Source organism: Myripristis murdjan, chromosome 3, assembly GCF_902150065.1.
Source record: "Myripristis murdjan chromosome 3, fMyrMur1.1, whole genome shotgun sequence".
NCBI classification, from domain to species: domain Eukaryota; kingdom Metazoa; phylum Chordata; class Actinopteri; order Holocentriformes; family Holocentridae; genus Myripristis; species Myripristis murdjan.
In genome coordinates, this window is record NC_043982.1 from 29842970 (window position 1) to 29858439 (window position 15470).

General features: G+C 39.0%; 2 protein-coding genes across 3 annotated transcripts; one reads left to right on the forward strand and one right to left on the reverse strand.

The window, feature by feature from the left end:
- Positions 1 to 7: 7 nt before the first annotated feature.
- Positions 8 to 4134, reverse strand: cmc2 (C-x(9)-C motif containing 2). Of its 2 annotated transcripts, none has more exons than XM_030077039.1 (4): positions 4028 to 4134; positions 1837 to 1953; positions 1677 to 1748; positions 8 to 1562 (listed from the first exon to the last, which is right to left on the reverse strand). In XM_030077039.1, exons 2-4 carry the CDS (start codon positions 1915 to 1917, stop codon positions 1479 to 1481), a joined length of 237 nt encoding a protein of 78 aa, XP_029932899.1. In that variant the 5' UTR covers positions 1918 to 1953; positions 4028 to 4134; the 3' UTR covers positions 8 to 1478. The 2 variants fall into 2 exon arrangements, with proteins under 2 accessions (XP_029932899.1, XP_029932898.1); XM_030077038.1 differs by lacking the exon at positions 4028 to 4134 and adding an exon at positions 2702 to 2996.
- Positions 3640 to 13742, forward strand: cenpn (centromere protein N). Its single transcript, XM_030077037.1, has 10 exons — positions 3640 to 3951; positions 4796 to 4841; positions 4937 to 4996; positions 5191 to 5264; positions 5464 to 5637; positions 5739 to 5840; positions 10381 to 10435; positions 10697 to 10806; positions 10955 to 11078; positions 13277 to 13742. The coding sequence occupies exons 1-10, from the start codon at positions 3781 to 3783 to the stop codon at positions 13372 to 13374; spliced, it is 1014 nt and encodes a 337-aa protein (XP_029932897.1). The 5' UTR covers positions 3640 to 3780; the 3' UTR covers positions 13375 to 13742.
- The last annotated feature ends 1728 nt before the right edge of the window (positions 13743 to 15470 follow it).

Here is a 15470-nt window from a genome sequence, read left to right on the forward strand (position 1 = left end):
TCTGTTTTTTGTTTTTTATTTTGCATAACAATAGCTCAGGTTGTGTGTCCATGGTGGTGTACACTAACACAAAAGATTTTCCACAGTAGTTATGGTACTCTATTAACAACCTCTTACAAAATTCATGAAAATAAATGACTGTCCTTACCTAAGACATTGTGGCCCATTTGAAGCAACTGGCTTTGGCAAGAATTTATGCAAATATTAGTCAGCAACTGTTTTCTCAAAATAAATTATTTTAAAATAAGGCAATACCACACAGTAACATTCAGTGCCCATATTGAATGCAATAACTATGAATGCCTGCCTTTTTAATAAACCATGTTATGTGAAGGCCACAGGAAAAAAAATAAATAAATACTAGCATGGGAAGTATTATGAAATTTCTTTATACCACTGACAAAATACGTAAGTGGAAATAATGTGTTCTTTTCCCTGTGCTTCAATTCTATCTCATTCATAATAGCTGTGATACTGTAGCATATAAATATTATTACAAAGTTGACCAAACATAAGGAAGCAAGCTTAATTAAGACTCTATAATCCACTGTATTTGCTAGTCACCTTTAGCAGTGTTGTTTTGAGTCTGTATGTAGTTGGTGGGGGCCCGAGTGATTGGCCTCTCCTGTGTTATTAGGGAGGCAACTTTCTGTTTGATTGATATGAAAGACCAACTACAAGTAAGCACTGTTTAGAAAAACCCCCAGGGTTGGTGTAATTACCTCCTCTGTGAAAATTAAAGAATAACACACTGAATACTCCCAGCTAGATGGACTCATCCATGCTTATCTTAGTATGATACAATGTTCTCATTTTGTCCTGTAGTAGTCCTGCAATGTTTTACAGTAATGACACCACATTAAAAAAGGTAATTGAAATCATAATTACACTTTATTTGAAAGGACACAGCCTGCCACGAATCAATATGATTCTCCATTCAAATAAACTTTTAAACAACACTGGTTCCATTTATATGCATACATCTTTGGTACTCTAAGACTGAGTATCCCTGTTACCATGAATAAAGCAGAATTTCCCTGTCCCTCTGTGGTGACACACCCACAGAGAAAACAGTCCAACAGCAAACAAAGAATGAAAAGTCTGAGCTTGCTGGAAAGAATTGTTGAACCCAATAGTGATGTTATTGCAAAGTACTGCTCACCACTGTTTCTGGTGGAATCAAAATGTAACCATAACCCTGTGCAAGTGTGACGTTAGCGCAGAAAATGAAAATCAAAGGTCAATAGAGTACCATTTATCATATGAATAAGCCAGGGATCTTAACCAAGTTTCTCATAACTTAAGTATGACTGATAATTCGCATTCCCCAACACTCCTGTGAATACACATTAACACAGACAGAAGTCAGGGCCCCTCTTCTGTCTAGATGCAATGACAGCAGGTTGAGCTTATACAGTAGTAAGCTTGATTCAATCCTAATATTATGATCCTAGGGCAAGGATGAGGTCAAATGTCCTTCAGACCTGTGCCTTGGGCCCTTCTTTAAGCTTCTTTTTCATCTCCAGAGCGTGCTGCTTGCTCCTCTCCCTCTTCGCCAGCGCCTGTTGTATAGTAAAGAAACAAGTGAGACATTGGCCCGAAAATACCAAAGGTCACTGACGGGGTTGTTTCTGTTTAATTATCCATTAAATGTAAAGCTGTAATGTCATCCTGACCTCTTTCTTCAGGCACTGTCGCATAGCACGGTCCACATCGTTGCATGTGCCGAAGAACTTCATAACATTGTGCTGAGTGAAACATGAAAAGTGATTTATTTGGTTGTTCTCCATATGTGAAGCATACATCAGTCCAAAGTGAAGTTGGAAAGCACCTTACCTCCTTGTGGCACTGTCTCAGGAGGGTTATCAGCTCATTACACTCATCCGTGTGCAAGTGAGGCGACAGGTCAGGGTGCATGCTGAGTTAAGGGCTTAGTGTGTCACTCCAGCAATACTGAAAAGTCACAAACAAGAGGAGCACCAATTGTGACAAGAAACAAATGTTGCGAGAGTGAAAGTTTTGGCAACAGGCCTATAGTTTGTGTAGTGTATTGGTGATGTCTTTAATTGGCCATACCTGTGGTTTTGCCTGTTTATTACATTACATTACTACCTTACATTACTAATCATGTGATGATCTGGTGTATATTTTAATCCATAAATCCCTTACTGGACATTCATCATTCATCAACGTTTTGGAAAGCTGGCTGGTGGTAGTAATGTTTAGCGGATTCGAAGAGTAGTAAATGGGCTAACACATCCTCATGGTGAACATACAGTGACAGAGACAGTGTTACAGAGCTATCCCTCCTAAAGGATACTACTGCCTCCCCATCCCTCTCCTTCCTGTGCAGTCATTGTGGTGATGATTTGTTTTCCAGTGGACACTTACCTGTGCAGAGAGACAGAAAGAGAGAGACAGAGAGATGGATGGATGAGTGGAGCACTGTGACCAAGAGTGTCCATGAGTGCACTGTAAACATCAGCTGCCCAAACAAATCCTCTAAAAGTTAAGTTGCTTTTTGTAGTACATCCTTGGCTACATTTGATGATTATGTTCAAGAAGCTAAATTACAGGATATGTTACTGTTATACATGCACTTGTCAACTTTAGCCACATAGTGAGCATAAATCACGTCACTTATACCCACTACTATAACATTTGATACCATTAATGCAAAGGGAATTCACGAGAAGCTTACCAGATGAATGGCTGTATCATTTGCGATATATACCAGGCAACCCTCACAGTCGACAGTAATGCTAGCTAACGTTAGGCCTCACTTGCCCGTTTTCAAGGCACACAAACGTAAACTAGGCTATATCCGTACCGACAACACCTACGGAGTGATGGCACTTTTTATTTTAACCCCCTAAAATAACGCCGGTTATTATACAGCCTTTCACAACTAAACAATGCGCGCTAGCCGTGCGCTACCATCAGCATAACCTACAAATGAAGCGTGTGGAGGACGTGCTGCTACAACACTTATGTCGTAACAGTGTTTTTTTTTTTTTTTTTTTTCTCGATTACACAAAATTGAGTGACAATTCGAAGTAGCGAATCAGTAGCCGTTTGTTAGCTTCCATCCACCAATGGCATGCGTTGTTCATGGTAAAGGCGGGGCCTTGGAGGACGGAAGGTGAAAGACCAAGCAAGAGGCTTCACGTCCTTCTACTTCCGTCTTCGCTTGAATCCATTTGGACATACTTCCACTCTGGCTAAATCACATCGAAAATTTGTATTTTTACGGCACAAAATTATTTTAAAGGGTGCCTGATAATACTATACCATACTAACATGCGGACAAAATGACTATCTTGACAGTTACGAATACGGTGTAAACACGCCTCAAACACACTACTCAACACTCTGGCCAACTCTCCTACAGTGAGTTACAGTGACTTAAAAAAAAAAAAGTGGAAAAAAAAGGACAGAGCGTGGAGTAAAATTATAGCAAATGTAACATTTTTAAAGAAGCACTAACCTATTAGTCCATCCATTCATTCATGAATTAATCAATTCATTCATTCATCCAGTATGACTGAATGATTCTGTAGTACCACTCCACCACTGCAGAGGGCGCGACAGGCAATACTTTTTTAATCGGACGAATGTGATTGGACGGTTTGTCAGCCCTTTCCTCCAGGGCGGTTTTTTTGGAAGTTGGGGCCGTTCCGATGCTATGATTTAAAGTCATATATCTCGACAACAAGTTCGCTTAAATCGAATAACTTCTTCAAACTTAACAGCTAGATATCGATTACAGTTTCAGAAAGAATGGATGACTCTACGAAACGTTTATTACAGCAGCTCGTCAGACGGATACCCACACAAATGCTGAAAACAACGCTGGAAAAGTGGGGCCGTTTGACGACGGAGCAGCAAAAGTCGCTGGACTTCACGCAGCCAAAATGGGTGTTAACGGAAAATCTGCTCGCCTTCTGTGAAGTACGCGGTCCCAGCATTATTATTATTAGCAAAATTGTGTGTTAACTTTGGATGATGAAAATAATTGTGGCCTTACCTTTCTCAGGCATTGTGTTGTTTACTGAGGTGGTTGCGGAAGTGGGCGTTCAGTTAGTTTCGACAAAACTAATTTAACCCTCCTGTTATCTTCTCAGCGTTTAACATCTCTAAATACACGATTAACATTGTTTCTTGGCTTTTCCTAATTTAGTGGGGACAAGTGGGTGAAAATAAAATTAACATATTTTCAATATCCTGGACACATGTTGTAGCTGTAGTGTTACTAGGCTTTATACACGTTTGCTTTAGCTGGTTTGGATGACACTATTTTCTTTAGGGCCCTCACCTAACATCAGCACACCTATAGTAGTACCACAACTACTGATAGTTAATGTGACATTTGGGGGAGAAAAACCTGATTCCCACAAGAGCTTAGGTTATGTTTTATGTAAGAGGCTATTTAGATAGTCAACAAGGCACATAAACGTGGATAACAATTTTTATTATAATGCTTTTCAGGAGGTTTAAGATACAGGAGTTGGTAAATCTTAAGCTAACAGGATAGTCAAAAAGTTAGTCAGGGAAATTTTAAAACATCATGCTGGCTATAGCTTGGTAATAGGGATTTTAATCTTTGAAATAAAACTTGTGTCTCAGTGATTGATAGTTGGTAAAATTTCAAAAGATTTTACATTTAAACTTGCTAATCCTGCTTTTTTGAAATAGCCCCGTTTAGCCAGTGTTGAGTCACGATAAAGCAGAATAGAAAACTGTTAAATTTGGGTTTAGGTGGGTTTTCTCTGAAACTATCTTTCTGTCTTCGCAGGAAAATGGTTGGACGACTAAACACATCACAGAACTTGAGATGATTTGTAAGTAAACATGTTTGCCATGTACTAACTTTGTATGTGAGCTGTGAGCTTATCAAATAGTGCCTCTTGAGTAACACTGATGTCTTCTCTTTAAGATGTTACTGACAGTCCAAACCAGGGGATGTGGTATGCCTTCCAGCTCCTAGACCCTGAAGGTAGGTTAAATACACACCACTTTTCTGGATATCCTCACACTGGGTGTGTCTGAGTCATTATTAAGGTATTCTGATAGTTTGGTCTTGGAAGTAGTAAGTAAGAAATGTTTGAATTCTCCAGCTATCTGGATGAAGTGTATTACACTTGTGTTTTACCATTCATTACATCGGTCTCTTTATTCTCTGCTCCCCAGACGATGCCCCCTCTGTGGAGCTGACCCAGTTCAAGGAACAATTCAAAATTCACCTAACTGAGCTTATCAGACATGTAAGCCACATATTTTTTTTGGCCATGAATTTGTAATAGGTAATATTGTAATAGGTAAGGTCTCAATAAGTAATCACATATTTAAACATCAAGAATTTCCTACAATTTGTCATAGGTCTCAAGAGATAATCACATTTAAACGTCAAGGCTGTATTGTCATTATTTTAACATCCTTCACTTTTTTGGTGTTGCATTCAAGGTATCTATCAAAATAAAGAAGCACACAGATGAGGCTGTATGGATTCGAATTGCCTGGGGGGATAGCTTCTCTCGGCCCAACCACCTGAAACCAACATATGTTGTTCACCACCTTCAGACTCCTTATGTCTTTATGTCCAGTGTTACTCGGAAGCAAAAGCCCCTGTTGTCCCAGGTAAGGGTCTAGTTTATCACCTTTAATTCATAGCATAGTTATAACCGTTACCAGGCAGCCATTTTTCAGTTTTGCCAACTTTCTTCTGTCGTATCTTTCAGGCCTTAGTCTTAGCCACCAGATACACTGCCATAAAGGATGCTCACCTCAGTGGACGGAAGCTCACTGCCATCAGGGATGTGGTGATGAAGCAATATCAACAGGTATATTAAGTTAGAACTTTAACTGACTGCTGCTATGGACCATTGTTGTTATTATGATGGAAAGTCATTGTAACTTTAAAATGTGCAGCACCCACTAAATCAGAAAATCAGGCATAGTGAGAACTTGGTAAATACAAAATGGTCAATAGAAAAAAATGAAAAGTTCTGTGCAAAGGTACTTGCACTGTACTGACACGAATACTGTCCTTATACTCACCATCCATAAATGTGATCTATAGATCTGTATTAAATGAATAAAAACAAATGAAGAAGATTAAAAACAGTGCTAATAATAACAATTATAATCAAAACTAGACTTTATAAAGTTTCTGAAGAAACTTTGATGTGCTTGCCTTGCGAGCGCCTGGACATGCGCTAAATCAGCAGCCCTGTGCTGTTTGTGGGCTGTGTAGTGTTGTGGCTCTTGCCCAGGTGGGGAGTTGAACCCTGGTCTCCTGCATGGCAGGCAGAGACACTATCCACTGTGCCACTGGGGCTTGTGTGGGCGGAGCCAGAAATGAGGCTCTATGAAGCACACAGCATGAGTGACAGTGCTGCTTCTGTGAAAAATCACCTAAAAGTAGTGGTCAAACTACTGCTTTGTTCTCAATGACAGTAAGTCCGAGCAGAAAATAAAAGGTATCATGAGAAAGGCAAGGCTTTGGGCTTTCAAACTGTGTCAAAATTATTTCCCAACTCCAAAAAAATACCCACCCTAGAGCGAGTTGAAAAAGTGTGTCTTTCTGCTTCTCTCCTGAGACTTTGCATTCCAGATATAATGGGAGTCTATGGGGGAGAGAGCTGGCACTCCTGCCTCGTTAAGGGTCACAGTTTAAAAAGTTGAAGCTACTTTGCTTTTGTATTTACATTTTTCAAAGCACAACTAGTTTTCCTACTACTTTCCAAAAAATTATGCATGTGCAGTGAAAATTGTGGCCAGGAGAGCAAGTTAAAGACAAAAGTTTTAGGCGAATTTTAAGGGCTGCTCCACTCTAGCCATCAGGTCTCTCACTCTAGCTCACGCAATACACACTCATTCAAAAGTCAGAGGCGGCTCAAAAATAACTCCAAACTTAAACTGTGTTTTATGGCAAACTAAAGCAGACATGAAAAATTGAAGATGACACACATAAAGTTGAACATCTGCTGAGTCATTTAAGCTTTGAATGGAGTCTGTGGGCCAAAGAATGAGGGAGCTGTGAGGCTTTGAAAATGCATGAGTGTCTGCCGATTTCCCATTCTTTTTCAATGAGGGCAAAATCGTGATTTAAATCGTGAATTATGAAAAATCCTAAAGTCTGATCAGTTTGAAAATTGACACACCTCTTCTTCTCCACAAGACGCACATTTTTCGTATTTGGTGCGTGGATGCAGGTCAAAAGCTCTGGGCCCTGGAGCCTTCTGAAGTTTTGGCCATTCATTTCGGATGGCCAGAATTTTCAGGAAAATTGGAATTTTGAGAATTCCGTGGGTCGGATTCCTTATAAAAGTAATAGCACACCTCTCCCAATGGGGCCACACATTTTCCCAATTCATTGTGTGGGCCTAAAACCAAAGCTGTAGGAGGAGTAGCGCGCTGAAAACGTGCAGAATAATAAACTATAATAATAATAATAAAAACTAGACTTTATAAAGTTTCTGAAGAAACTTTGATGTGCTTGCCTTGCAAGCGCCTGGACATGTGTAAACTGCCAGCCCTATGCTGTTTGTGGGCTGTGTAGTGTTGTGGCTCTTGCCCAGGCGGGGAGTTGAACCCTGGTCTCCTGCATGGCAGGCAGAGACACTATCCACTGTGCCACTGGGGCTTGTGTGGGCGGAGCCAGAAATGAGGCTCTATGAAGCACACAGCATGAGTGACAGTGCTGCTTCTGTGAAAAATCACCTAAAAGTAGTGGTCAAACTACTGCTTTGTTCTCAATGACAGTAAGTCCGAGCAGAAAATAAAAGGTATCATGAGAAAGGCAAGGCTTTGGGCTTTCAAACTGTGTCAAAATTATTTTCCAACTCCCAAAAATGCCCACCTTAGAGCGAGTTGGAAAAGTGTGTCCTTCTGCTTCTCTCCTGAGACTTTGCATTCCAGATATAATGGGAGTCTATGGGGGAGAGAGCTGGCACTCCTGCCTCGTTAAGGGTCACAGTTTAAAAAGTTGAAGCTACTTTGCTTTTGTATTTGCATTTTTCAAAGCACAACTAGTTTTCCTACTACTTTCCAAAAAATTATGCATGTGGAGTGAAAATTGTGGCCAGGAGAGCAAGTTTAAGACAAAAGTTTTAGGCGAATTTTCAGGGCTGCTCCACTCTAGCCCTCAGGAATGCCACTCTAGCTCACTCCATTAGTGTGTATTGCGTTTGGAATTCCGACTTCAAACTGGAATTGTGGAAAAACGGAAAGTCTGATCGGTTTGAAAATCGAAACACTGATTCTTCTCCATAAGACGCACGTTTTTCGTATTTGGTGCGTGGATGCAGGTCAAAAGCTCTGGGCCCTGGAGCCGTCCAAACTTTTGCCAATTCATTTCCTATGGCCGAAATTTTCCACAAAAATTGGAATTTTGAGAATTCTGTGGGTCGGATTCCTTATAAAAGTAATAGCACACTTCTCCCAATGGGGCCGCACATTTTCCCAATTCATTGTGTGGGTCTAAAATGAAAGCTGTAGGAGGAGTAGCGCGCCGAAGGATTTGCAGAAAAATAAACTATAATAATAAAAAGAAAAATAATAAGTATGCAGGATAATAAGATGTGTTGCCTTTTCAAGGCAAGCACATAATAATAAGTATGCAGGATTTTAAGATGTGTTGCCTTTTCAAGGCAAGCACATAATAATTAGCATTATTAGTACTATTATTATTAGAAAAAGCCACTGGCATAGTGTGTCAAGCACAAATGAAAAACATAATTTTAATAATAAGGGCATACAAGAGGACCAGAACACATGTGGAAGACATTTGCAAATGCTCTCTTGAAGAGAAAACATTTAAGGGGGGAATTAAATGAAGCTACAGACGTATTGTGTCACAGACCATGAGCTAGTAATAGCCAGCAGGGTTTTTAATGGACACACAGGCACATATCAGGACAACAGATAATTTAAGGCCTTAAAAGTCATTAGCAAAATTTAAAAATTAAGAGTCAAGATACACTTTGACCAAGGAGGAAGGGTAGCAGGTTATTTTAATATTTAAAACAACAGTTGAACGATATCAAGGTCAGCCTGCCCACTGTGTACAATGATTTAACTATTTTACGCCAGGGCCAGGCAGGTTTATCATTCCACCGATATTAAGATAGTAAAGATATTGTGAGGTGGTTTTGGTATCTGCATATGTAATGTATACCTAAGTAAGTACCATTAATAAACCAATAACATCAGGACATGAATGAGAATTTTCAACACGTGCTTCACCTGATGTTTTTTTTTTTTTTTTTCCTGATTAATTCTTTAAAATAAGATTTGAGGTGAAAGGAGGTGTATGTAAAATTGTTAGCTTCTGTTGCAGTTGTGAAATCGCTTAGATCTGTTCACATGGATTACCAGTGAGTTTTGTAGAAGACAGCCTGACATTATAGAGCTTGTGATAGTATGCCTCTTCATGGCCATGGCTCTTCTTTCTTGTTTTTGATACTGTGCACACACAGCATCATTCTTCATCCACGGGCACATTTCACAACCAGGCTCTGAATGTCAGTGTATGTTAATCATTTACCATTAGTACAGTTAAGTCAGTATCAAGCTTTTGGATGAAGCAATGTTAGTTTTGTGTTTTAAGTAGTTGTTGTCCCCCATTTCACCATTGTTCTAATAGTAGCGGTTATTCTATGATAAATAACACAGAGAAATGAAGGAATCTTATAACACATATTTTAGTCCTTGTAATAATCGCATAAATCGTATATACTTCTACTACCTCCTCTTGGTTTTTCCCACAGGTGTTAAAATTTACGGCTGGGCACTGGCACAGTATGAAATTCTCAAGCGTCTAATAACCAAATTTAAACCCGCCTGTAATAACGACAACACATACATGGATTGAAAGGGATTCCTTTAAAACAGCCATGATTCGTAGTGTCAAAGGATTTAAAACATGACACATTTCTGTATTACCCAGCCTGATATGTAATAAAGTGTCTATAAATGTCATAACACAAATTACAAACTTAATTCAAACACAATTCAGAATAAAATTTCTGTGTTGAATTGATTGAATGACATATTATAATGGAATTTCCAGTGTTGGTGTCTTTTCTGAGTCTTTGTGGAAAAGTTGAATAGAGAATCTCCTGATAGCACAAGCATTTGTGACCCTGAGCAATGTTGCTTTAAGCTGAGCACATGGAGTTGTAGTACTGAAAGTGTCAGTTGGGGCTTTGGTTAATGTCACCTGTTGTGGAGGGATGGAAGAAGATTGGGGAGGATGGTTTTGAGATCTGCAGGCCTCCACCCTGGAGTAAGAGTATTTGTGTGAAAACTCCATTGGTTATCTGGATCATATCTTGGGAGGAGACTTGTTCCAATACTTAACGTCTGTTTTGTTTATAGGTGTTTCCCACCAAGTATCCAAGTCCTCTTCTGGAACAGAATCAAACTGCATCAAGTATGTTTTGGTAATCATGTTGAAACATGTGTTAATTACATTCTGCACAGCTGCAGTGCAATCTTTAATGCATCTTCCTTTACACATCCACATTACACATTCCTGGTAGCACATAATAGGCTTCGACCAATTGACAATAGAGTTTAGCTGCCGATGCTATACGACTGGTCAATTGGATGATGCTGCTGTACAAACTATGACGTAAGCCAAGTACATAATACTGCAATTCTGTTTATTTTTTGTTTGTTTGTTTATTCATAGACCCACTCATAAAAAGAGAGCAAGCTGAATCTTCAGAGAACAGACATCAGATGGCCTGTGAAGCCTTTGGTTATGGGATGGTACCTCAACTGCAAACAGCAGTTTACAAGGTAGTATGACCTGTAGCTGTTTAAAAATAAATCAGTTGCTTAGAAACCCAGTAAAAAAAATGAATAAACATGTGTTGGGCATAGATTTTTCTGTTTCACTGAAACTGAGAAACGAATGTGAAGATTTGTTTGGTTCTTTTTTCTTAAGCTGGAGACAAAATTCAGAGGCATCACCAACAAGACCATGACAGAAAGGGGTGAACCCATCAGATGTGTTGTCAAATTTACAAGCACCAACCTCCTGGAATCATTCAGAAACTGCGCATCTTCAGGTACCAAGTATATCTGTTATGTTAAGGGGAAAATAGCCAGAGCCATGACATGACAGAAACCATTTAGATCTTACACTCCACTCTCAATATCACAACATAATGATCCAATTTAAGAAGGAAATCAAACTGCATATTAGCTCAGAATATGACTGTCAGCTCCATAAATGGCCACAAGAGGGCATACACACACACACACACACACACACACACACACACACACACACACACACACACACACACACACCCATCCCTCTATATTAGGGGGAAAAACTCTACCCTTAGACACTGTTACACATCCTCAGCCTTTCATTTTCAGTGTGATCCACAAATTATTTTGTGAAATGCTGTAATTTACGTTTTGGTGTACCCACTTTCATTTCATCTGCTTCATCTACTTGTATATCCTGTATTTCCCGGAATGCCCTTCAGCACCCTTAGAGAATGCACCTGAAGTTGTTGCATTCACTAGACAGTAATGACAGTAAAAGGATATTAAGTGCAAAAAAGAAGTTTCTCCAACCCAGTCCAGGAGTCACATCCTTTGGGCAAAATTCAACATATCAGGCTGCATGCATGTTGGACAAGTGAGGCTATTCTCTGTGGAATAATTGGTATTTCTGCATGTTGTATAATACATTTTCTACTACTGAATATGCAGCATGCACCGGTGCCAGCAAATCCTATCTAACTCATCTGAATCTGAGTTTTATTAGGGAAATGTTTTTGTTCCTAAAGGTGATTCATTGTCTGTCCTCTCAAGAGGGAATATTTAGCTTTAAACCAGATGACGCAAAAGCACAGATTCTGTGTGAGGTTAGCTCACGGGTTGAAGCAGCATTATTAAGAACTAGAATAGCTCTCATAGATAGTGCACCTGCCTACACTCCTTGAATGTAATTTAAAGCAGCACAGGGAAATATTTTAAAAGTAGAAAGATGCTGAGTCTGACCAGTATGTAATTGTAGTGAAAGTCTGACCCTGTTTCCACCTGGTCTTAACATCTGTCCTGCATGTTCTGAACACAAGCTGACACCTCTAAGTACAGGTGTATACAGCAGCAATGCGTCCTCAATGTATCATCTCTCTCCCTGCGTGTTTATTTGCATATAGAGTGGGAAAGTGAAATCTGATCACAAGTGGGCAGGCGAGGCGCATTTTAATGCTCGGTGTGAACGGACAGACTGAAATCTGTCCACTTGTGTTCAAATCACCAAAGGCGCATTTTAATGCCAGGTGGAGACTCTGAAAGGTTTTGTAAAGTAAGCCAGTCACTTGTAGCCTATAGCCCACTTGTGAAATGGACCAGTCTTCTGACAAATGCTTCCTCAGTGGGGCACAGTTAGCATCGGCCACCTAGTTCTGTCCACAAACACAAATGTAAACCCAAAATGATCACATGACAATCGTAGTCAGAAAAAACACAGTATTTTTACAGTATAGTCATTTTGTCCATCCAGCAGGATTCCCACAGTGCCTTAAAAATGTCTAAAATGTGTTTTAAAAATAAATAAATAAATAAATAAAAATGTTATGCTCGTAAAATGTCTTCATGTTTACCGTAAGATATTTTAAATTTTGAAATGACACCTCTAGAGCAATTGAACATTCATTCATAAATTTAATATTTTGATAAATTTGTTCAATTTTTGTGGATTCACATCTCATAAATGTATTGCTTTTTCTACATATTTTGTGCTCTGTTGCCAGCTGAAGGGGACACAAGCTTCAGGAAAAAACTGGTAGATGCATAATGAATAATGTCTGGAGACTGACAAATACCAGGACTGGTCGACATAAACAATTTTTGCCCAATTTTGAGGGGGTGCTTGCCTAACTGTGACAATATCTGCAAAGTTTGCTCCAGAGTAGATCAACCAGTTACGTGCGTTTGTGACCCACAGACAGACAGGGATGAACACGTAACCTTCTATTGCACTTTGCAGTGCAGATGTATGAGTAAACAACACTGTCTGCCTGCTGCTAGTGAGAAATGCTGCACTGAAAAAAGTGATTGTTACAAAAAAATGCAATGATATGTTTCATGAAACTGTGGCAATTACTTGTGATTAGTAATGGTGATAACAATATTTAGCAAAGTAAATGATAGTTATTTTTTGCCATAAACACTCAGATCAGTCTTTTTAAGTTAGTGCATTATTATTATCGCTGTTCATTTAATGTGTTTTTGTAATTTACAGGAATTGCCTCCACCCCTGTCACACCCCTGCTGTCATCCATCACTCAAAAAGGAAGGAATTTTTTTGTCATCACAGACAATGGCCGTGGTCCCTCTTAACAGACACCTCATTTGAGAAAAAGATGTGTCAGATGCTCAATGTAGAAGACATATTGACTGTTTTCAGTTTCTCCATGTCCAGTTCATCCATGGTTTAACATTGCTCACCATTCTGCCAGTTGATCTGCTCACCCAGGTGACGTTAGCTGGATGTTACATTTGGTGCAGATTTGATTTTATATCGGTGGACTGGTGGTTGAACTGGTTTAACCTGTCTTTAAGACATTATTTATGTCTCAAGTAAATGCAGAATGGAAGTTTTTAATACTTTGTGAATATTTGTGACATTTTACCTTTTAGCTAGGCTTATATATATATATATACATATATACACTTAATAAAATGCATCTTTGTGATTTTATTCCAAACTATTGTTCTTGTAGTTGTCATGTCTCTCATGCATTAGATTAATAGAATGCTTAATTTTACTACTTAATGTCATGCTGCTTTTGAAGCACCACAATAACACTTTTTGACTTAGTCCCATAGTCTTTTTCATGCCATCATCTATCTTGTTGCCTAAATTCTGTACTTGTAGGGATCAAAGAAAGGTCTGCTGAAAGTAGACCTAAGTATACTTGCCTGCTGGGAAATTGAGCCTTCAGCAGTGTCTCCACACAGTCACCTGCCGGCACACAAGCACTTAACATTTAACTTGAATACAGCAGGACCACCATTATCTGACCCCCGATTCTACTGAATGACCGGTCTCCTGCACTGCCTTTCCTTTTTATCCCTCTCACCACAAGCTGTGCACCACTCAGCCTACACTCCAGTAGCTACTGGTCTAATTCTGTTCTTACAGAATTGTTCTCCAGTAAATCGGTCTATTTGGTCAGTTGGTTCCTACCTGCATGCTTTTGTGTGTGCCACACCCATAATAAGTGATTTCTATAATGCTGCTATTGTCCCAGAAGTATTTGTGGTCAACTGTAACCTTACTATCACACCTAAATATTTGTTGTGGTTGAAAGGCCATTTGTACCACAAAGGTGTTGGAAAACATGTTAATAATACATTTATTAAAAACAGATTTCCCCAAATGGTTTGGTGTGTTTTTATGCATATTTCACTTATCTGAAATGGCAGCTATCCGAAATACCTTAATTCCTGAGGAGTTCAGATATCTGAAGTTTTGCTGTAGCCTATAATAACCATTTCTTTCAAGACTTATTCATCCTATAATCTTTGACAAATTATTTTGTATATTGCCAGAAGTTATTATAGCATAACCAGTCTTGTAAGGAAGAGCAGAGAAAATGCAGTGCTCATAAGCGTGCCTCAACATTGCAGCATTAATTATATACTGAGCTGCTGTGACTAGGGAAAACTTGAGAACTTCACCTTTGACCCATGTGAGGTCCAGGCCCTTTTTCTCTATATTAAAATAATCTACCGTTCAGGGACTGCAACTCTCAGAGTCACCAGATTTGGAGGATACATTTATAATCACCCCCATTATTCAACAAAATAAATAAATATGGCACGTTGATCAGTCAGATGGTAGAACTATAATGGGCATACCTATGTTTAAGGCAATGACTTTAGAACCACAGACTACAGAATCTTTCCCTCAAATGTCTTGGCTCAAAAATAAATACAACTAAATAAAAATCAATCAGTTGTATAAATTATTTTAATCTCTACCATGATAGTTATTTTTGGGATCTTCTTTTTTTCCCCACAAAGGTATTTGAATCTATCTATAAAATGTATGTAGCATAACTGGGTGTCTGGATTACAGCTAGGCTATTGTAGAGAGCAGATTTTGCATTATTTTAGCATTTTGAACTTACAAAAGATGTGACTGTAACATATAGCAATGACACAGCACCAGGTAAATTTCGTGGTTCTGCTCACATGGTGTTCCAGGAGCCAGCAAGGACTGCTCCTGGAAAGTTGATTGTGAAGATAGGTAAATGCCACCCACAACCTCCACCACACACACACATCTTCAATTAAAATGTGATTACCGGTTTTTTTTTGTTTGTTTGTTTGTTTTTGTTTTTGTTTGTTTGTTTTTTACTGGTTCATGTTTAAGATTGCAAAGCGCAAGCCTGTACAATTTACAGTCAAAACATGTAAACTGTGAAACT